Below are 22,330 nucleotides of genomic sequence, written 5' to 3'. Positions count from 1 at the left end.
CTCATTATTTTGCAAGTATGATAGAAAAGGGGTTAGCACCGCTGGCTGAGCTAGAGGAGGGGCTTCAAGGCCACTGAACCCCTGAGTCCTGAAATATGCTTGGACCCCCAGGTTTTTTTTTTTTCTTTTACCGCGTGTAGTGTATCTAAAAAAAATCCGTTATGCCGACATTTATTTTGGGGGACACCAACTCATATAACGACGTAAAACACATACATATTGTTTTAATTGATGAATATAAAAACAAGGAATAAAAAACCAGACAAGTTTTGACATAAATGTTTATTAAAATAATAATAATAGTACATTTCAAACCAGCAATTTAATGTGAAATTGCAGTAGATATATTGGATAACAATATTTGACGTCAGTGTCTCCCCAGTCATGAACCTCACTGCACATCACTGGTGTAGGCATACACTGAGCAAAATGGTCAATAAAGATCAACTGCATCAATCACGATGCATATGATCCCAAAGTGCTACGCCATGTCAAACTTGACATGGTACGACACGTAAAAGCCGTTGTTATACATGTAGAGGAGCTGATCGGTGGGGTTGTAGTCCAGGCTGGAATATTTCTCCTGGAACTTGGGAAACTGAATGCTGAGGTGTTTCCCCTCACCGTTGTTTGTGTCGAAGGCGTAGTAGATCTCCTCGGTGTTGAAGTCCACCTGCCTAGTGGCGTACATAACTCCGCAAGCCATGAAGGCATTGCCGGTCATCTGTTTGAACGCAGCCGTGTTCCATACTTTCTCAACGCCGAACTCTTTCTCGTTAATCTTTGCGATGACTATTTTACCTTTGCTTTCATCTGAGGCATACATTACCCACAATCCTTTTTCATCTGCTGCAAAATCCATATTCTGAGTATCTGAGTAACTGTATGAGAAGGCCGTACTGGCCGATGGGATCACTCTTGAATCATACGTGTTATCAGTACGATTGAACTTGCCCATACTAAAGGGCGATTGTCTCTGATAATAAATGCTGTTAGCGTGAACAATGTAATTGTTACCATAGCCTCTATAACCAGCAGCAAAGTCAATGTAACCAGATGATGACATCAGAAGAAGGTGTTTATAGTCTGGGTAAAAATAGAACCGACTTGTTGCGGTACTGCTGTACCCACTGTAGAAGTAAATGGACTCAGAACCTTTAAGAGGTTTGGAGTCTTTGCCCCATCCACCGTAGATGTAACCTATCTGCAAATGAGAGTTCAGTGCGCCAACTATGGGTTTGCTGAGTCTCGCGATTCCTGTGTGATTGCAGTTGCCTGGAAAAGAAAGTAATGTTACAAGGGCTGACTTTTACCTTTTTTTTTTTTTTTTTAGTAGACTGACCAATATCTGGCTTTGAGAACTCTTGTTCCTTCTGGCATTCCTCTAGCTTCCTCTGCAGTTTGGCAAACTCGATGCGGATCACTTCCAGGTTGCTCTTGTCGTATGTCTCCAGTTGGTCCACAATGAGAGTCATGTTGCGGATCTATAATGAAAGGTCAGCGGGTGTAAGTGGAGAAAAAAATTAATAAACTAATTTTTTTCCTTTAACTAAATGTTAAAGGAAAAAAAAATTTTTGGTTTCCATCATGAACTCCAAAGTCAAAGCCAATTTTAGTAATATTGCACAGTGATAAATTATTTTGCTGTCAAAATTTACTACATGTAATTTCACAGAAATTTCACAAAGGCTTTGTAAACAGCATTTTAAATATCGAATTTAATCACTTGTTATACATCTAAAATTGTTTATTAATAATATTTTTATTTTCATTTAGTATTGTAATTATTATTGAAAAATCAATCATTACAGGTTTTAAATCTAAATTAGTTTTTACCTCGGTAAAGAGAGAGTCAAACATGGGTGAGGAAGAATTGAAGGCATTTTTGAGCTGAGACACCAGAGATTCAAACTCTCTGAGCTCAATTCTGAGCAGCTCAAAGTCCAGTTTGATGTAGTCGTCAGCACTTGAGCCCAAGATGCTGACTCTCTTCAGCAACAATTTCAGTTCTCCCAAGTTGGACTCCAGTCTTCTTTCATAAGTATTTATCTACACCATTGACAAAAAATGGGATGTTATTCATCATATGCCTAAAATTGTGATTTGTATCATGTCATCAACATCGCCTACCATACCTTGTTCATTTGAATTTTCACTTCCTGGATCAGATCCTTGCTAACATCCTGCATGTGCTGCAGCCGATCAGCCGGGAAGATGGTGTCGGGCAGGTACACGTGACAAACACATTCACCCAAACTTCCCACGGATGAGGTCACATTACCAGACCCCCAGTCCTCCACCGGCTGAGAATAAACAACAAAGGTCAAGAGTGGCAAACAGCGATGATATTCAAGTTCAATCGATGTCACTTACGATCCAGGCAAGAGTTGGGCTCATGGCCGATATCAGCAGGACTAGAGTGGACAGCATCTCGTCTCACTTCCAACTCCCAAGTGTCTCCTGGACAGCTCGCTGAAAGCTCTTTTAAACCAAATGTCTTATCAGTTCATCACGCACATATTCTCTTTTCCCAGATTTATTGAGCTCTCCGAAACACAAGCGCAGATGTTGGTTCACACTCAATCGTTTGACAAGAGTTTTAATGTAATCGTAGGGGCGGATGAGAAAATCAGCACATGTAGAAGTGACATCTACATGTATGTTTAGGGTTTATTTGCTTAATTTAGTGCATGTGTGGCAGCCAGCATATCACATTTATTGCAAACACTTTCCATGTTTAATGATTAAACTCACAATGATTGTTCTTTGGGTAGCGCCTCACTACCTGTGTAATGCTCAGTAGTGAGAGGTGGAACACTTGAGAAGCTTAATTAAGTTTCCCAAAAAATAAAGTCCCTCTTTTTATTGTTAATGCATCTAACTCAATGTTTCACCAAACTGATCGATTTTACTTTTAATAGTGTACGTTGCTGCCAGTGACGTGAGGTGAGGTTCATGACTGGGGAGGCACTGACGTCACAACGAAAGTTTTATCATAGAAAATTTGCAACACAGTTGCCCATGTAACCATAAAACCATACATGTTCCATGAATTGAGAGCAAGGCCAAAAGTCCCAATGATCGTGAGCAGTAGGGGGGGGCCCCATTTCAACCCCTTACACTGAGTGCCAAGCAGGGAAGAAATGGGTACCATTGTTATAGTCACTGGTATGACTCGGCAGGGGTTTGAACCCACAACCTCCCAATCTCAGGGCGGACACTCTCCTCTTAGGCCACTGAGCTGGTAAACACTTGTATCGTAGTATAACACTTATAGTCGTTTTTAAATAACGTGTATATATACGCCTAAATATTGTTATCCAATATATCTACCATACATGTTCCGTGCAATGAGAGCAAGGCTTCCATAGGGTAGTGGTTAGTGCTCAGTGCTTTCACCCCAGCGACCCACGTTCGAATTTCAGTGGGACCCAAAAAGTTTAATCATAGAAAATTTGCAACACAGTTGCTCGTGCAACCATAAAACCATACATGTCGCATGCACTGAGAGCAAGGCTTCCATAGGGTAGTGGTTAGTGCTCTGGGCTTTCACCCCCAGCGATCCAGGTTCGAATCTCAGTGGGACCAAAAAAAATGTATCATAGAAAATTTGCAACACAGTTAGTGCTAGGATTAGGGTTAGGGTTGGAGCTAGGGTTAGAGTTAGTGCGAGGGTTAGCTTTAGAGCGAGGGTCAGGGTTAGAGCTAGGGTTAGGGTTAGGGTTTGTGTCAGGCTTAGGCTTGCTTTTGCTGTGCTGAGGCTTAGGGTTAGGCTTGCTCTTGCTGTGGTTAGGGTTAGGGTTTGTGTTAGGCTTAGGCTTGCTTTTGCTGTGCTGAGGCTTAGGGTTAGGCTTGCTATTGCTGTGGTTAGGGTTAGGGTTAGGGTTTGTGTTAGGCTTAGGCTTGCTTTTGCTGTGCTGAGGCTTAGGGTTAGGCTTGCTATTGCTGTGGTTAGGGTTAGGGTTAGGGTTTGTGTTAGGCTTAGGCTTGCTTTTGCTGTGCTGAGGCTTAGGGTTAGGCTTGCTATTGCTGTGGTTAGGGTTAGGGTTAGGGTTTGTGTTAGGCTTAGGCTTGCTTTTGCTGTGCTGAGGGTTAGGCTTGCTATTGCTGTGGTTAGGGTTAGGGTTAGGGTTTGTGTTAGGCTTAGGCTTGCTTTTGCTGTGCTGAGGCTTAGGGTTAGGCTTGCTCTTGCTGTGGTTAGGGTTAGGGTTAGGGTTTGTGTTAGGCTTAGGCTTGCTTTTGCTGTGCTGAGGCTTAGGGTTAGGCTTGCTCTTGCTGTGGTTAGGGTTAGGGTTAGGGTTTGTGTTAGGCTTAGGCTTGCTTTTGCTGTGCTGAGGGTTAGGCTTGCTATTGCTGTGGTTAGGGTTAGGGTTAGGGTTTGTGTTAGGCTTAGGCTTGCTTTTGCTGTGCTGAGGCTTAGGGTTAGGCTTGCTCTTGCTGTGGTTAGGGTTAGGGTTTGTGTTAGGCTTAGGCTTGCTTTTGCTGTGCTAAGGCTTAGGGTTAGGCTTGCTCTTGCTGTGGTTAGGGTTAGGGTTAGGGTTTGTGTTAGGCTTAGGCTTGCTTTTGCTGTGCTGAGGCTTAGGGTTAGGCTTGCTATTGCTGTGGTTAGGGTTAGGGTTAGGGTTTGTGTTAGGCTTAGGCTTGCTTTTGCTGTGCTGAGGGTTAGGCTTGCTATTGCTGTGGTTAGGGTTAGGGTTAGGGTTTGTGTTAGGCTTAGGCTTGCTTTTGCTGTGCTGAGGCTTAGGGTTAGGCTTGCTCTTGCTGTGGTTAGGGTTAGGGTTAGGGTTTGTGTTAGGCTTAGGCTTGCTTTTGCTGTGCTGAGGCTTAGGGTTAGGCTTGCTCTTGCTGTGGTTAGGGTTAGGGTTAGGGTTTGTGTTAGGCTTAGGCTTGCTTTTGCTGTGCTGAGGGTTAGGCTTGCTATTGCTGTGGTTAGGGTTAGGGTTAGGGTTTGTGTTAGGCTTAGGCTTGCTTTTGCTGTGCTGAGGCTTAGGGTTAGGCTTGCTCTTGCTGTGGTTAGGGTTAGGGTTAGGATTTGTGTTAGGCTTAGGCTTGCTTTTGCTGTGCTGAGGCTTAGGGTTAGGCTTGCTCTTGCTGTGGTTAGGGTTAGGGTTAGGGTTTGTGTTAGGCTTAGGCTTGCTTTTGCTGTGCTGAGGCTTAGGGTTAGGCTTGCTATTGCTGTGGTTAGGGTTAGGGTTAGGGTTTGTGTTAGGCTTAGGCTTGCTTTTGCTGTGCTGAGGGTTAGGCTTGCTATTGCTGTGGTTAGGGTTAGGGTTAGGGTTTGTGTTAGGCTTAGGCTTGCTTTTGCTGTGCTGAGGCTTAGGGTTAGGCTTGCTCTTGCTGTGGTTAGGGTTAGGGTTAGGGTTTGTGTTAGGCTTAGGCTTGCTTTTGCTGTGCTGAGGCTTAGGGTTAGGCTTGCTCTTGCTGTGGTTAGGGTTAGGGTTAGGGTTAGGGTTTGTGTTAGGCTTAGGCTTACTTTTGCTGTGCTGAGGGTTAGGCTTGCTATTGCTGTGGTTAGGGTTAGGGTTAGGGTTTGTGTTAGGCTTAGGCTTGCTTTTGCTGTGCTGAGGCTTAGGGTTAGGCTTGCTCTTGCTGTGGTTAGGGTTAGGGTTAGGGTTTGTGTTAGGCTTAGGCTTGCATTTGCTGTGCTGAGGCTTAGGGTTAGGCTTGCTCTTGCTGTGGTTAGGGTTAGGGTTTGTGTTAGGCTTAGGCTTGCTTTTGCTGTGCTGAGGCTTAGGGTTAGGCTTGCTATTGCTGTGGTTAGGGTTAGGGTTAGGGTTTGTGTTAGGCTTAGGCTTGCTTTTGCTGTGCTGAGGGTTAGGCTTGCTATTGCTGTGGTTAGGGTTAGGGTTAGGGTTTCTGTTAGGCTTAGGCTTGCTTTTGCTGTGCTGAGGCTTAGGGTTAGGCTTGCTCTTGCTGTGGTTAGGGTTAGGGTTAGGGTTTGTGTTAGGCTTAGGCTTGCATTTGCTGTGCTGAGGCTTAGGGTTAGGCTTGCTCTTGCTGTGGTTAGGGTTAGGGTTTGTGTTAGGCTTAGGCTTGCTTTTGCTGTGATGAGGCTTAGGGTTAGGCTTGCTCTTGCTGTGGTTAGGGTTAGGGTTAGAGTTAGAGCTAGGGTTAGAGCTAGGCTTAGGCTTAGGCTTAGGGTTAGAGTTAGAGCTAGGGTTAGGGTTAGAGTTTGTGCGAGAGTTAGGGTTATAGCTAGGATTAGTGTTAGAGCTAGGGTTAGTGTTAGAGCTAGGCTTAGGGTTAGAGTTAGAGCTAGGGTTAGGGTTAGAGTTAGTGCTAGGGTTAGGGTTAGAATTAGAGCGACGGGTTAGGCTTAGAGCTAGGGTTAGAGTTAGAGCTAGGGTTAGGGTTAGAGTGAGAACTAGGGTTAGAGTTATAGCTTTTTTTTTATACCATACACGGTAGTTTTTTTTTAAACTACCATTTATGGTAGGTTTTTTTTTTAAATGAAAACGCTTTATTTAAAAAAAAAAAGAAACTACCATACATGGTAGTTTAAAAAAAACTACCATACTAGGTAGTTTTTTGTTTGAAAAAAAAAAAAGAAAAAAAAAAAAACGAACCCTAACCCTAACCTTTTTTTTTTTAAACTACCATGTATGGTAGATTTTTTTTTTGAAAAAAATCAAAACGCTTTATTTTTGAAAAAAAAACCTACCATACATGGTAGTTTAAAAAAAAAAAGCGTTACCATTTTTAAAAAAAAAAAAAAAAGAAAAAAAAAGCTCTAACCCTCGCACTAACCCTAGTTCTAACTCTAATCCTAACCCTAGCTCCAACTCTTACCCTAGCTCTAAGCATAACCCGTCACTCTAATTCTAACCCTAACCCTAACCCTAGCTCCAACTCTAACCCTAAGCCTAAGCCTAAACCTAGCTCTAACCCTTGCTCTAACTCTAACCCTAACCCTAACCACAGCAATAGCAAGCCTAACCCTCAGCACAGCAAAAGCAAGCCTAAGCCTAACACAAACCCTAACCCTAACCCTAACCACAGCAATAGCAAGCCTAACCCTCAGCACAGCAAAAGCAAGCCTAAGCCTAACACAAACCCTAACCCTAACCCTAACCACAGCAATAGCAAGCCTAACCCTAAGCCTCAGCACAGCAAAAGCAAGCCTAAGCCTAACACAAACCCTAACCCTAACCCTAACCACAGCAAGAGCAAGCCTAACCCTAAGCCTCAGCACAGCAAAAGCAAGCCTAAGCCTAACACAAACCCTAGCTCCAACTCTTACCCTAGCTCTAAGCATAACCCGTCACTCTAATTCTAACCCTAACCCTAACCCTAGCTCCAACTCTAACCCTAAGCCTAAGCCTAAACCTAGCTCTAACCCTAGCTCTAACTCTAACCCTAACCCTAACCACAGCAATAGCAAGCCTAACCCTCAGCACAGCAAAAGCAAGCCTAAGCCTAACACAAACCCTAACCACAGCAATAGCAAGCCTAACCCTCAGCACAGCAAAAGCAAGCCTAAGCCTAACACAAACCCTAACCCTAACCCTAACCACAGCAATAGCAAGCCTAACCCTAAGCCTCAGCACAGCAAAAGCAAGCCTAAGCCTAACACAAACCCTAACCCTAACCCTAACCACAGCAAGAGCAAGCCTAACCCTAAGCCTCAGCACAGCAAAAGCAAGCCTAAGCCTAACACAAACCCTAACCCTAACCACAGCAATAGCAAGCCTAACCCTCAGCACAGCAAAAGCAAGCCTAAGCCTAACACAAACCCTAACCCTAACCCTAACCACAGCAATAGCAAGCCTAACCCTAAGCCTCAGCACAGCAAAAGCAAGCCTAAGCCTAACACAAACCCTAACCCTAACCCTAACCACAGCAAGAGCAAGCCTAACCCTAAGCCTCAGCACAGCAAAAGCAAGCCTAAGCCTAACACAAACCCTAACCCTAACCCTAACCACAGCAAGAGCAAGCCTAACCCTAAGCCTCAGCACAGCAAAAGCAAGCCTAAGCCTAACACAAACCCTAACCCTAACCCTAACCACAGCAATAGCAAGCCTAACCCTCAGCACAGCAAAAGCAAGCCTAAGCCTAACACAAACCCTAACCCTAACCACAGCAAGAGGAAGCCTAACCCTAAGCCTCAGCACAGCAAAAGCAAGCCTAAGCCTAACACAAACCCTAACCCTAACCCTAACCACAGCAAGAGCAAGCCTAACCCTAAGCCTCAGCACAGCAAAAGCGAGCCTAAGCCTGACACAAACCCTAACCCTAACCCTAGCTCTAACCCTGACCCTCGCACTAACTCTAACCCTAGCTCCAACCCTAACCCTAATCCTAGCACTAACTGTGTTGCAAATTTTCTATGATACATTTTTTTGGTCCCACTGAGATTCGAACCTGGATCGCTGGGGGTGAAAGCCCAGAGCACCAACCACTACCCTATGGAAGCCTTGCTCTCAATGCATGGAACATGTATGGTTTTATGGTTACACGGGCAACTGTGTTGCAAATTTCCTATGATAAAACTTTTTGGGTCCCACTGAGATTCGAACCTGGATCGCTGGGGGGTGAAAGCCCAGAGCACCAACCACTACCTCATGGAAGCCTTGCTCTCATTGCATGGAACATGTATGGTTTTATGGTTACACGGGCAACTGTGTTGCAAATTTTCTATGATAAAACTTTTGGGTCCCACTGAGATTCGAACCTGGAACGCTGGGGGTGTAAGCCCAGAGGACTAACCACTACCCTGAGGAAGCCTTGCTCTCATTGCATGGAACATGTATGCTTTTATGGTTACACGAGCAACTGTGTTGCAAATTTTCTATGATAAAACTTTTTGGGTCCCAATGAGATTTGAATCTGAGTCGCTGGGGTGAAAGCCCAGAGCACTAACCACTACCCTATGGAAGCCTTGCTCTCAGTGCATGCGACATGTATGGTTTTATGGTTGCACGAGCAACTGTGTTGCAAATTTTCTATGATTAAACTTTTTGGGTCCCACTGAAATTCGAACGTGGGTCGCTGGGGTGAAAGCACTGAGCACTAACCACTACCCTATGGAAGCCTTGCTCTCATTGCATGGAACATGTATGGTAGGTATATTGGATAACAATATTTAGGCGTATATAGGTATACACGTTATTCAAAAACGACTATAAGTGTTATACTACGATACAAGTGTTTACCAGCTCAGTGGCCTAAGAGGAGAGTGTCCGCCTTGAGATTGGGAGGTTGTGGGTTCAAACCCCTGCCGAGTCATACCAGTGACTATAACAATGGTACCCATTTCTTCCCTGCTTGGCACTCAGTGTAAGGGGTTGAAATGGGGCCCCCCCCTGCTGCTCACGATCATTGGGACTTTTGGCACTTAGTGTAAGCCTGTCAACATAGGCAGCCGTGTGATTACGCAATCCTCAGAGGATTAGATCCAAATTAGAACCCAATATCCAAGTAGACAATGAACATGTCTGTTTAGTGATATCAAAGTTGACACAAATTGTCCACACTCACACACAATCCTAATCTAAGGGCCCAATACAAATTGACACGAGTCTTCTGCCATCTAACGGTAAGACCTTAAATTGGTCTTTTCCTTAATACAACTTCATCAACCATACGTGTTCTGTAAATTAAAAAGCTTGCACGTTCTTTCTTACATGTTGTATTTAATGAATCAAAAACAGAGATGAACAAACACACAAAGCAAATGTAAAAAAATACATCCATATTGAATATATGCATATTGATTTTTAAATAACTGATTTTTTTTTAATTACATCAAAATATTTACTTATGTACAAATATACAATCAATGCAAGCCCACAGAAAAAACTGTGAACTCATTCTCACCAGTGACCATCTCATTTACAACATTTGATGTTTCAATAGTATTATCTCTGTGTCTACTGTTGTATTTGGCATTTGAGTGGTAATATGGCAAGGTGACATTTTTGGGCTACAGACCCAAGCCCGCTTTTCTGTCTTGTATTTGTAGCGCCGCCATTTCTTCGCTTTGTGTGTAGTCACAGCAGTTTTAATCTTATCTGAAACAAAGTCAAACAAAACAAGAAAGGAGATTGAGTGCGAGATCATTTATGTGTCATTTGTGTGTGACTGAGACAAATTAAAATATTCATCACTTCATCATTTAAATGCTGTAAGCAATGCAAAGATTTTGGACTATAATTAATATCTTACCTATGACACCACCTATGTTTCCTCTCTCTCCAGAGTTTGTGTGAATCTCGTCAAAGTCATCGGGCATATTCGGCTCATGTTCCATCGTGGTGGAGGATGGTTTTCCTAGCATTCGTGGCAGCATACCTGTGACATGCAGACAAATAAAAAAAAAAAATCATTAAGATTCGGACTAAACGAGGCTGAAAAGACGAGTGGTTGAGGTGTGGTGTGCAGTTTTACCCAAGTTGTGAGCGTTCTCAATGAAGCAGTGAATGACAGCAGTCTCCAGTTGGAGGTCTTTCTCTGTGTCGCTGTTCAACTTGGTTCTTACTTCAGACTGGAGAAGTGTGGGAGCCAAGACAAGCGACAAGTTATTGATGTTCATGTTGTTCTTTGCGCTCCTGTAATGAGACCCAGATATCAGTTAGCACATTGCAAGAAAAAGTCCTTCTTGGAACAGTCAAAAGAAAAACATGCAAGCACCTGTTAGATACTTTGTGAAGGAAGTCAGCAAAGTAACGCATGACGCTCAAGTTCTTGCCAGGCAGGAGGCAAGTAATCAACATGGTGGCGGAGGTGCGGTCCTCTTTGGTGTGGAGCTGCTGGGCCTTGAGAAAGGCCTTTTGCATCTCAATAGGCAGCACAGGTTCTGGCAGGTCCTTGAAGAACCGCTTCAGCAAGCCAGCCAGATCGTTGGGACGCGCGGTAGACAGGCACTCCTCACCCGAATCCAGTTTTGTCTGGAAGCGTGCAAAGAAATCATGTATGAAAGACCTTTCAAGCAATACACAGTGTGAGCAAAGTAGAATCACTTACCTGCAATACTTTCACATTAGCAAAAGAGCCTGATCTTCTGAACAGGCCTTCCATGTCAAGATGCGCCTCCAACATGTTGCATGCGTCCACCAGGAAGCTAGCAAAGCAGTTTATATGTTTAGTTTTACACTTTGAGCAATATTCAATCCATGCAAATGAACGCATCCTCTTACCTAGGGACGCTCCCATACTCCGTCTGGGAACATGGTAAGATCTCCAAAGGCACCCCAAAAACCTTTGTCTGAGAACAAATGGAGAGCTAGATGAGAAAGAAAATGTATTGAATTAGTAACGTTCTCAGAAACGTTAAAGTCCCAATGATCGTAGTCACACACGGTAACTATTACCCTGTAAATGTTAAAATGACATGTCCGTACCAAAAGAAGTGAAATACTAGATTAGATAGATAGTTTGAGAAACATTTTTGGGGAAAAAAGTAGTTTTTATTGGTCAAACTTACCGAATTTGTCGCTTTTGACTTGTAACTGACACCTTTTTTCTTCCTGTTCTTGATCTTGATCCCGTACACTGTTCGAAGATGCCGCACAGCAATTTGACGAATCACATTTTTCCCCAAAACGATCATTCTGTCTTCTTATTTGAAAATGATCAAGTAGAAAACAGTTTTGAGGGATAAAATCCAATTCGCTCGGCGCTCCGATGACAAGACGACAAGTGTCGTTTCACGCTGCAATCTGCTAATGTTAGCTGATACTCGCAGGAAAAAACGACAAATATTTCAAGATGATACGCAAATAAAAAGAACTCTGGTAAGAAATACGTCCATCCAAAACGGGTGTCTTCATCAATCTGCTCCCAGATAGCATTCAGATTCGCTCTACTGCTGACCTCTTTGATTAACGGCTGGATGAGGCGGCGGGGCACGCGATTGGCTGAGTCACCTCTTTCTTCTTCTTAAAAAAAAAAAAAAAGTTTCTAGAAACTGTCAAATGACGTCAAAGATTTGGTCACTAGGAAAAATTTAAGCAAAGTGCAGCTGAAGCAGAAGAATCGAGTTTAATTAAATACAGTAGTTTTAACATTTCCTATGGATGCATTAAAATAAATCACCACAAGGGGGCAATGCAACCCATTGTTTATTGTTATCTTGAGTATAATTTGTTTAGTTTTTACTTAGTTTTTGTGAGTAACATTTTCAACCTGCCTCCAGTTATAATTTAACTTTTTTACTTTTATTCACCACATTACATCTGTCACTGTAATGTTTTTCACGTGAAAATCAAAATTCTGATTAATTCCTAATTAGTGAGATGATGAAGAACACTGTTTTGGACACATTATCACACATTCTAGGATGTCCACACACACATGCACACACAAGCACACTTACACATGCACACACACTTCTGAGAATTGTTTCTTAATTCATAGTTTGTGTCAGTCTTCCCCAAATGTAGCGAACTGAGGAACACTTTGTCCTCTGTGCAAGTGTCCAAGACAGATTGTTACTTTTATGATTTATTTTACTAGACCAGTTTAAAGTGTAGTTGTAACATCTTAACAGGGACCTTGTTCCAATAAAACTGCATTCTACAAATAGAACAAACGCCAGAGTTGAGTGGAAAAATGCCAAGAAAAAGTCTTTCTGTGTCTTTAGCACATCCATATTAGGATGTACGTGCTATAATGAGTAAAGATTTTCTGTTTCTGAATGCTGATCTTTGATTATCCGTGCGTAGGCATGGTCCAAGAACGTTATAAATTGCACAAATTAAAGTGCAAACCTACTGAAGAATGGAAGAATCAAATACATGTACATGTACAAACTACGAGAAGCATAAATTTGTGCAGACACGCTTTTAGAGAATGAGGCCCAAGGTTGTTTTTTATTATGCCAGGAAGTAACTGGTGATGACAATACAATATACAACCATTATTTATCCGGTCCACTTAATTGATTGACTTGGCATTGCCATTTACTTCTTATATTCCTTTTTCAATGACAGCGCAAACAGCTTCATTGCTCACGTAGCAAGACGACAAATCGGGACTCTCACGAGGGCTTAGTTTTATTACAACAGAATATGTATATACAGGAGACAATAGCGGACAAAGACGAATGATGTTGATTGTGTGTTTAGAAACATTTCCTGTGGACAATGGAAGGGCCTGCCTCATCATATTCCTGCTTGCTGATCCACATCTGCTGGAAGGTGGACAGGGAAGCCAGGATGGAGCCACCGATCCAGACGGAATATTTCCTCTCAGGTGGGGCAATGATCTATGGTAGGGATAAACATGACATTTAGTGTTTTGCAGCAGGATAGCAAGAGTCAAATTTTTTTTTTTACCTTAATCTTCATGGTGCTTGGAGCCAGAGCTGTAATCTCCTTCTGCATACGGTCAGCAATACCAGGGTACATGGTGGTACCACCGGACAGCACATTATTGGCGTAAAGGTCCTTACGGATGTCAATGTCACATTTCATGATGCTGTTGTAGGCGGTCTCATGGATACCGGCGGACTCCATACCTGATAGATGATTATCACAATGTAAGTTAAAAGTAAAGAGGGAGAGAGTCAAAACGAAAGGGAGGAACTCACCAATGAAAGAGGGCTGGAACAGGGTCTCGGGGCAACGGAAACGCTCGTTACCGATGGTGATGACTTGTCCATCGGGCAGCTCGTAGCTTTTTTCCAAGGAGGAGGAGGAGGCAGCGGTGGCCATCTCATTCTCAAAGTCAAGAGCAACGTAGCACAGCTTCTCCTTGATGTCACGCACGATCTCACGCTCAGCTAAAGCACACGGTGATGAAGTTAGGGAATGACACCAGTGCATGGGCGATAAATGGGCTTACCAGTTGTGACAAAGGAGTAGCCACGCTCAGTCAGGATCTTCATCAGGTAGTCAGTGAGGTCACGACCAGCCAGATCCAAACGCATGATTGCATGGGGCAGAGCGTAGCCCTCATAGATGGGGACGTTGTGGGTCACACCATCGCCAGAGTCTAGCACGATACCTTTGACAAGAAGAAAAGAGACAGAACTTCATTGAGTGCCAAATAAAGAAATAAAACATTTATCTTTTGAATGTACCTAATAAAAAGATACTGGAAATATTGCATTGTACTAACCGGTGGTACGGCCAGAAGCATACAGGGACAGAACAGCCTGGATGGCCACATACATGGCGGGGACGTTGAAGGTCTCAAACATAATCTGCAAAATAAGGCCAGCAGAAGGTTAAAATATCAAGATAAATCACATATGTAACTTGTGATTTTCAATTTGTCATTTCTCACTTGTGTCATCTTTTCCCTGTTGGCCTTGGGGTTCAGAGGGGCCTCAGTGAGCAGGGTGGGGTGCTCCTCAGGGGCCACACGCAGCTCATTGTAGAAGGTGTGGTGCCAGATCTGATTGACAAAAGACAACAACTGCTCTCAGGACTAAAACAACAACAGCAACCTGGTCCTCGAAGTTTGGTTAAAAATAGCTTTGCTGATTGTGCTCGTGTGAAATGTTCCCGATCTGGAAGGTCAGCTGCCACGTATGGCGTCAATGAGCGTCGATGTCAATACACACCTTCTCCATATCATCCCAGTTGGTGATGATGCCATGCTCGATGGGGTACTTGAGGGTTAGGATACCTCTCTTGCTCTGGGCTTCATCACCGACGTAGCTGTCCTTCTGACCCATACCCACCATCACACCCTGGGGAAAAGAATCAACATGTTCAACTTTCCATCCTTTTTCTTTTAATAGAAAAAGTAGTAAAGTTAAGCCAACCTGGTGGCGGGGCCTTCCAACAATGGAAGGGAAGACAGCACGGGGAGCGTCATCTCCGGCAAATCCAGCCTTGACCAAGCCAGAGCCGTTGTCGCACACAAGGGCGGTAGTCTCGTCGTCGTCACACATTTTTAGGCTTCACTGGAGTGGTCTGCGTTGAGAGAAGAAACAGACACTCATTAGATGTGTGGCATGAATGACTTTATAGTGACCCGCCGGTAATATCCGAAACATTTATTAACTTAACACTTCAAAGACCTGACACTGGCGTTTATATTTAGGGTGCTAATTAGACATGCCCTTGTATTTTGATCTGGACCTTGTTGTAAAGCAGCTGTGGGTAAAGTATGATCCAATCTGTTCTTCCATTTCGTCCGTTGAGATTTAACAAGAGTCCTGTAATAATATGTGCTGTAGACAATTAGTATTGGCTGTGTTAATAATTTTAATTAAAAAAAAAATGGTTAATTAAAGCTTCAATTTAAATACAATAAAAATAGAGTAAATTATATTAGTGAGATTACAATTATAACTTATTGCATATAAATGAAGCCTTTTTTAATCTTCTTCCTATATGGCCACACCCATCTGTCAGTTTTCCAAAATCCAATAGCCACCCTTGACCCCCTAACTCTAGAATGACTGATACCATATCTCCATGATTGTTCCTAGAAGCTGCTGAGGTAGCACCAAAAAGGGTCATAACAGTGAGAGAGAAAGAGAGACATGTGGTCTATTTTAGGCCTTAACACAAGTGACACTTAGACCCTCTCCCGCCTATTTCAGATCTGCCGGCATCCAGCTGTTTCTTCACTTTACCACTTTTGTTTTACTACATCACCCCTGCTACCACTTAACCCTGTTTATGGGTTAACAGGAGCACATTTGGCAAACTCTTTAACAGCGTGCTATGAAATTGGGCACCATTATGCAAATATTATCTATGCTCATTAAGTAATTTCACCATAGCAATTAATTGTTTCAGCTGAAATCAAGCAATCCTTTTTGTGATAGAAGTGTTTAACAGATTAAATCATCTTTTTGCCATGTTTAAAGTGAACATAATAGAAAGAAGACTCCAATAAGCATACTCACCAAGGTGCACTTGTAGACGGATGCTTCCACTGGGACAAGGACCGAGGCTGAGATGAGTTCCTTATATAAGACCCCTCAGTCTGTGGCTAGGGGGGCGTGTCTGAAAGTCCACACAAGTCCAAATAAGTGCCGCTAGAAAAGAAATGCACAAGCCAGACTGAAGAGAGTGTTTAGCAAATAGGGATGTGACTGTTACACAGTAAAATTATGTGCAGTTATGATCACAGATATACAAGGCAAGTCGACACACCCTGCAACAGTTGAACAGAAATGTGAGAAGATTCTTTCACTCATTTGAGAGTGAAACTAGAATATTAGCAGTAGGTCTCTATGGATGCATAAATTATATACAATTTCAAATTTTATTAGATTATTCACTCTCTTGATTGCAAATGTCATTTAATCTACTGCATAAGAAGTTTTGCATAGGAATTTTTTTCCACAATATGATGACAGGACTTCATACTAACTTTTTTTTTTTTTAACTAGGACTAACTTTTCTTATCTAGCACAGTGGCAAAAATATTTTTAAAAACTTCAAGAATAACAAAAAAAATAAATAAATAAACTGATCACATATAGCATATCCAAAACAGTCTCAAATATTAGGAGCAAAATCTCACCATTTATGGGCAGTCTGGCACCTTGCAATGTATACAAGTTGTGATTTATTAATGTAAATTACATCCTATGAAATTAACACGGGAGATCCCTGCTTCACACGTTATTTTGAGCCACAGTGTGTAACTTTACAGTTCCAAGTCACTCGTTTCATTTCCAGCACTCACTCTGATGACCCAGTCAAGGTAGCGCCGCTATTCTCTTGTTAAGGAAATGAAAACATTGCATATGTGTGTGAACCATGCGGCTGGTATGTGCGCTGAGCCTCCGCCATGCGCGCAACAGCTGATGGTAAAGCCCGAGTGTGCTCACACTGTGTGTGAGTGGCTGTCAAGAGTTTCAGAGCTGCACCCTGATTGGCTCAGCTTTCTCCTTCTAGGGTTATGCTCAGCAGCAGAGTCATTGATGAGCAGCCACTGAGGTTCCTGAGCTTCCTGTTGCCAAGATGAGCTCCATATTTGTGCGGCCCACATAACTGATTATTTTCTTTGATGTATAGTGAACCTTATGAGGTAAACTCCTCGCCTCGGGGAGTGCCGCAAACATTCCCCGAGCGCAGAAATGTAGCATCAAAGATATAAATCATCCGGTTTGCAAATATTGTACTACAATAGCATGCATAGTCGGTACAGATATTGTTTTCATTTCAGTCATTTGAGAGATGGAGACTGAGATATATAATAGTGGGGGGGTATGTGGCAACATTGTTTGGTAGTGACCTCCACCATTCCTTTCCAAACATGTAGAGAAGGTCATTGCAGTGTGACGTGAGCTTTCTCTAGATGGGTAAAAAGGTAAGAGTACAATTAATCAGTGCATCCACTGGCTGCCATTCATACAATACTGCAGTAAATCATTATTTTAAATTACAATATCAGCTTTTGTGACATTTTTGTTTAGTAGTGTATAAATTGTATAAAGCTAAAGCCACTATTTGTGGACAAGAGGTGAATTCATTAATAATTAAATGTGTTTTGATATAATGACAAACTTGAGCCTCTTTAATTGTTTTCCTTGTTTTTTTTAACAAGTATAAATCTAAAACAAAACATTTATATAAAAAATACAATCACATAAAAATAAGTTAAACATGAAAGTAGTCACACAAAATGGGAATTGTGAGATAAAATATTGCTGCATGCCGCTAAATATCTGCTACTGTAAGGTCACGAGGAGGTCGTAGTAGAGAGGAAATACGCCGCTTTTCGGTCAACAAAATAACCGTGAGGTTGATGACTGTTCCAGCTCTGCTTTAAAGCCTGCCGGTCCAGCTTGTTGAGGCCTTGAGAGCAAAGACGCAGGTCTTTGACCAACTCTGACAAAGTGTCCAGATCCTCACTATCCAAAGGTCCGGACACCTGGCAACCTAATGGCGGTGCAACAAATAGAATTAAAGTATCCATACTGGACACCCTTTGATTTGTTACAACCATAAAGAAAGTACCTTGAAGGTTTAGTAGTGTCAACGGGCGATGTGCTTCTCGGAGGGCGCTGAGGATGCTGTGGAATCCTACTGAGGTGATGGATGGGTTTCCTGACAGGTCCAACTCTACTAGGTTCGGATATGTAGAGAGACACCTAAAAAGACAACAAGACAATTTTGACAAAAGAATATTTGGGTTGCATGTAAAAGTAATCACCCCCCCCAAACAATTGCCTGTATTGGACAAACCTGGCCATGATCGCTGCACTGCTATCGGTTAAACCATTAGCTGCCAGACTGAGGTGTGTTAGTGAACAGTTCTCCTAAGGACAAAAACATTTTTATTGTACATCGTTATCATGTACTTTACAATACATACAGTCCATCAACAAATCAGGACATTTATAGGGCCCATTCAGGGTGCAGGTTTACTTCATGTAATGACACGCTAGTGCTTGTACCTGTGACAGGAGGACGGTGAGGTGCTCCAGCGCTGGGTGATCAGTGGTGCCCCTACGCACAGCCGACAGGTCCAAATGTGTGAGCGTGTGCAGAGGCAGCGTTTTCAGCACAAGCTCAAATCCGGTGGAGCCCAGTGCATTGTGGGAAAGACACACTGAATTCAGGTGGCCTGTGGCTATGGGGGCAATATCAATATAGTCATTTACTGTGAGGACAGGGGTGTATCAGTTGAGAGGACAAATGGTGCCACCTGTTAGAGCGCTGGCGAGGAGCAAGCGATGCTGCTGCAGGAAGCGAGATGTCAGGCCGCAGCCGCGCAGAGACAACTCAGCCAAGAGCGGGCAGGAGGACAGCAGTGAAGACAGAGCCTCCGATATACTGTCGCCCAGCGGGTTCAGGCTGAGGTTCAACTCCTTCAGACACTAACAGGAAACACAAAGAGCAATATTTTGAAAGAGTCACATCTATAAATCACTGCTATTTAAATGTGTGCATGTTATCTTTGGCAAAATTCAGGGTGGATGTAGGTCAAGTTCCCAAAAATGTTCTGGAAAAATATGCCTCAAATGTCAAACAAAACATTATGTGGGACTGCAAAAAAAACCTACCTTGTTGACAAAAGCATCTAAAATTAACTTGTGTTTTCTTTTTCTTCTAATTTTATGGTGTCACCCCAAGTGAGGGCGAACAGACAAACAAATAACCATAACAAATAAATAACTTAATTAAATATCAATTACATATTTGTATGTGATTTAGATTAAACATATGATAATAATTACTACACTCCACTACAATTTCTTATTGCAGCAATATTCCACTAGAGGGAAGCATCACACTAAGACTTTATTTTTCTATTTTCATTGTCTGCCAGGCATCTTCACTTCATTTTAGTTTTGTTACACAGTTGTTAAATTCTCTTCATACTTTTATGAAACAGCATCACAGAATAGATTATGTATTTACTGTACATTTGTTTGAAAAAAAAAAAAAGTGGGCTTCATCACAATCTGGATCAGAGCACTTACTGGAAATGCAGGATGGTTGAGTGCCTCTAAGGCTTTTGCTGCATTCTCAAGCCCTACTCCTGTGACCTGATTGGACGAAATGTCCAGCACACAGAGCCTAGGCATGGTGGCGGCGGTGGCGACCAGCTCGCCGAGGAGCTTATCGTCGAGACGGTTGCCTGACATGCGCAGCTCGATGAGGCTGTCCTGCAGTTTGAGGGCACGGAGGAGAGCGGCGAGGGATGACGCGGCCAAGCCGAGACCACACGCCGACACAGAGGAGCTCCCATCCTGCACCTCGCACAGCCGGCTGACACGCTTATTTTCCTCTGCAGGGACAAATACGTTGGTATTTTATTTCCACAAATCTTGTGAGATTAAAAAAAATATATAAGTGCATTAAAAGCCAACTTTTTATAAGATGCTTAGTTGCTCACCCACTGCCAGGCTGACACAGGCCTTCTTGTAGCGCTCTTGTAGAGGGGGGAGATCCCAAGATAATACTTCAGCCAACACCTGCGACATCACTCCTGATCAGTCTTCATGTTGTTAAGACAAAGATGTCAGTGAATGCGCTCCAAACCTCCTCATTGGTATGCAGGATAGTCAACAGAAGGTCGTGCGGGGATAGCAGAGCGCCCTCCTTCTGCAGCGACAAGCGAGGCAGCAAGCCACACTTGTGGTAGTAACGTTGTGCTGCCTGGTCACAGAGCCACGAGACCGTGCAAGATTCGGCCTCGCTGCAGTAGATGACAGATTAACTTCATAATATGAACTCGACTAAATCTTTTCGTTGTGTCGTCTAACCTTTGCGGAACTGGGATGAGGAAGATGTCGTCCTGAACTCTGACCCTCATCCTTATTGGCGGAGGCAGTGAAGTAGGAGAGGAAGCAGCTGGCCTCTGAGTCAGAGGCTGAAAGGAGACAAATTTACACTGAATTACAACATTTGTGAAGAATAAATACATGAAAATATATTATTTTTCTCAGACCTGCATGTGAATTGGATGAGGTGGCGGAGGAGTCTCAGGTCTCGCTTCGTCATCTGTCAGGGTGGGGCTATGTGACCTGTTGACTTCTCGTCTTCCCAAACGAACCATACCGGGCATCTGAGTCATTTTCACCTGCTGAGGCTTCACAGAGTTGTTTCTTTTCACAGAGGGGCCCCTATTACTACATGGCACAAGTGTAGAACCTGAAAGAATAAAAATAAATCGTGTAGAAACTATGGACACAATAGAGAGATTAAATATTTCCTGAGTTCTCACTCCTGTAGGACATCTGAGAGTTTGGCGCTCTCGCAGTTGAAGATACAGTTTTGTCCTCCCATGCTCCATTTTGCTCAAATCGAAACCTTTTCTTTTTGGGCTGACTTTCTACCAAATCATCCACCAGCCAGTCATCAGCCAGATAGTCCTCTTCTGCAACCAGAGCAGATTTGCTGCTAGATGAAAGGCCAGGCATGATGGGGGTGTGAGGTTGTGTTGAGCGGCCTTGCAGGAGGGTTTTAGCGCTACCCAGACCACGAATGGCGCTTTGATACTCGTCCTGGCCAAAGACAAAGGAAGCAGGTGGATCCTGTCCACTTTCCATGCTGGGGGTGGTAACTGGAGTTGGTTCTTTTTGACACTGAGCTGAGACTGAGAGTCTTTGGCGGACGGGATGGAGGGGACTAACAGGTCTGTCGGAGTCGCTGTCATCTGAAGAGCTGGTCTTATTCTGAAAAGAAATTTCCCCTTTTTAATTCCACTCACAAAAAAATTTTAATTTCCTTTCAATTGTCATGTACACATTAAAGCTACATGGATAACGAATTGAGGCAGGGTGTTGATAATCATTATATCAATACACCAAGTGTGATTACCCCATAAAGAAGAGCGGCCTCGGTCCCTCTGGCACCGAATCGCTTTGATGAACTGCCGAGCTGCCGTTTCTTGACGCTTGGATAAGCATTGGCCTCTAACCGATTGCTGCTGCTGCTGGGCCAGTCTTGGCTGGAGGCGCAACCCCCTTCCGAGGATGAGAGTGGTTCTGAGTTTTCGGCATCAAACAGCTGGCTGTCTTGCAGAGCGTCGAAAGGTTTGGGAGGGGGAGCAGCGACGAGCACTGTGGACGGAAAGGAAATGAGATCTGATTTAAGAGAATGTTTTGGCTGGGTGCAAAAAAATGAATTACCTCCTCCTGACATCGCCTTCTTTAGAAGTCGCTCTGTAGCTGCACACTCTTGCTTGGCCTCGTGGTCTAGCTCCTTTTTGTAAGTCCTCTGCCAATGACGGAGGGTGTCCATTGCAGTATCACCCTGAGAGACAGCAATGGGTCAAGGTTTTATGTGGGTGACTCATATTCACACAGCAATGAATACACAAGAACACAAACGCACTTTAGCGTTGCGGAGGTTGATGGAGGCCCCTCGTTCCACCAGGAGTCTGGCCACCGGGAAATTGCCGCAGGTCAGGGCGTCATGGAGCGGTGTCACGCCCTCACACAAGTTGCCACCCTGGTCGTTTATGTTGGCGCCGTTCTCCAGCAGCACGGCCACGATGTCTGGATGAAAATGAAGGAGGCAGAGACGGTGGGCTGGCATTCTTTCAAAGAAACATATAGAGTAATTTTATGAGTTACCATAGTGACCGTGGTTGCAGGCCTCGTGCAGGGGAGTCCAGCCGCAGTAGTCTCTGGGGTTCACTGGGTGGCCCTGATAGTGGTTTGTAAAATTCACGGTTTGGTTCGTATCTCTATTTTGAGCTCACGGTATGCATCAACTCGAAATAAATAACGCTAAACATAAATTATGACTCACAATGTTTTGTTGCTATGGTAACTAAGGTCATGCTATGACTGCATTCATGAAAAAGTTATATTTATCTTGGACTCACCTGTTCTACCAGGTACTGGACTTGCTTCAAGTTGCCGTCTATGCATGCCCTATGGAGGGACGTCTCACCCTTCTCGTTCCTCTTGTTCCACTGCAGAAAGAAAGAGTGCAGAAGAAATTGATCACAGAAGTTGTGG

General features: G+C 43.4%; 4 protein-coding genes across 9 annotated transcripts in view; all 4 read right to left on the bottom strand.

Moving 5' to 3' along the window:
- Positions 1-307: 307 nt before the first annotated feature.
- Positions 308-2,500, bottom strand: olfm4.2 (olfactomedin 4, tandem duplicate 2). The gene is made up of 5 exons (XM_088400813.1): positions 2,374-2,500; positions 2,136-2,303; positions 1,837-2,049; positions 1,343-1,484; positions 308-1,275 (listed from the first exon to the last, which is right to left on the bottom strand). Exons 1-5 carry the CDS (start codon positions 2,428-2,430, stop codon positions 482-484), a joined length of 1,374 nt encoding a protein of 457 aa, XP_088256939.1. The 5' UTR covers positions 2,431-2,500; the 3' UTR covers positions 308-481.
- Positions 2,501-9,612: 7,112 nt separating this feature from the next.
- Positions 9,613-11,877, bottom strand: LOC148385305 (inactive Rho GTPase-activating protein 11B-like). Its single transcript, XM_088400809.1, has 7 exons — positions 11,423-11,877; positions 11,136-11,221; positions 10,963-11,059; positions 10,630-10,886; positions 10,387-10,547; positions 10,165-10,290; positions 9,613-10,010 (listed from the first exon to the last, which is right to left on the bottom strand). The coding sequence occupies exons 1-7, from the start codon at positions 11,546-11,548 to the stop codon at positions 9,832-9,834; spliced, it is 1,032 nt and encodes a 343-aa protein (XP_088256935.1). The 5' UTR covers positions 11,549-11,877; the 3' UTR covers positions 9,613-9,831.
- Positions 11,878-12,780: 903 nt separating this feature from the next.
- Positions 12,781-15,924, bottom strand: LOC148385304 (actin, alpha cardiac muscle). 2 transcript variants are annotated; one of them, XM_088400928.1, is made up of 9 exons: positions 15,806-15,923; positions 14,711-14,861; positions 14,507-14,635; positions 14,227-14,337; positions 14,059-14,143; positions 13,783-13,944; positions 13,529-13,720; positions 13,275-13,456; positions 12,781-13,204 (listed from the first exon to the last, which is right to left on the bottom strand). In XM_088400928.1, exons 2-9 carry the CDS (start codon positions 14,837-14,839, stop codon positions 13,061-13,063), a joined length of 1,134 nt encoding a protein of 377 aa, XP_088257054.1. In that variant the 5' UTR covers positions 14,840-14,861; positions 15,806-15,923; the 3' UTR covers positions 12,781-13,060. The 2 variants fall into 2 exon arrangements, with proteins under 2 accessions (XP_088257054.1, XP_088257053.1); XM_088400927.1 differs by having other exon boundaries at positions 13,275-13,720; positions 15,806-15,924.
- A 1,502-nt stretch (positions 15,925-17,426) lies between these two features.
- The window catches only part of tonsl (tonsoku-like, DNA repair protein), a 38,859-nt gene continuing 33,955 nt past the window's right edge, over positions 17,427-22,330 (bottom strand). For all 5 annotated transcript variants that reach the window (XM_088400920.1, XM_088400918.1, XM_088400921.1 and 2 more), the window contains exons 15-30: positions 22,195-22,284; positions 21,941-22,013; positions 21,699-21,862; positions 21,494-21,617; positions 21,183-21,424; positions 20,587-21,037; positions 20,311-20,513; positions 20,126-20,232; positions 19,902-20,058; positions 19,756-19,834; positions 19,340-19,647; positions 18,562-18,733; positions 18,311-18,486; positions 18,099-18,172; positions 17,871-18,004; positions 17,427-17,792 (exon numbers count right to left, since the gene is read on the bottom strand). In XM_088400920.1, the coding sequence (XP_088257046.1) occupies positions 17,593-17,792; positions 17,871-18,004; positions 18,099-18,172; positions 18,311-18,486; positions 18,562-18,733; positions 19,340-19,647; positions 19,756-19,834; positions 19,902-20,058; positions 20,126-20,232; positions 20,311-20,513; positions 20,587-21,037; positions 21,183-21,424; positions 21,494-21,617; positions 21,699-21,862; positions 21,941-22,013; positions 22,195-22,284 (2,754 nt within the window). In that variant the 3' untranslated portion in view covers positions 17,427-17,592. The remainder of the gene's footprint in view (positions 17,793-17,870; positions 18,005-18,098; positions 18,173-18,310; positions 18,487-18,561; positions 18,734-19,339; positions 19,648-19,755; positions 19,835-19,901; positions 20,059-20,125; positions 20,233-20,310; positions 20,514-20,586; positions 21,038-21,182; positions 21,425-21,493; positions 21,618-21,698; positions 21,863-21,940; positions 22,014-22,194; positions 22,285-22,330) is intronic.

Source organism: Syngnathus floridae, chromosome 16, assembly GCF_059516105.1.
Source record: "Syngnathus floridae isolate MCC-2025c chromosome 16, RoL_Sflo_1.0, whole genome shotgun sequence".
Taxonomy (NCBI): domain Eukaryota; kingdom Metazoa; phylum Chordata; class Actinopteri; order Syngnathiformes; family Syngnathidae; genus Syngnathus; species Syngnathus floridae.
Note: the sequence above shows the minus strand (reverse complement) of the source record. Positions and strands in the feature narration are given on the sequence as shown.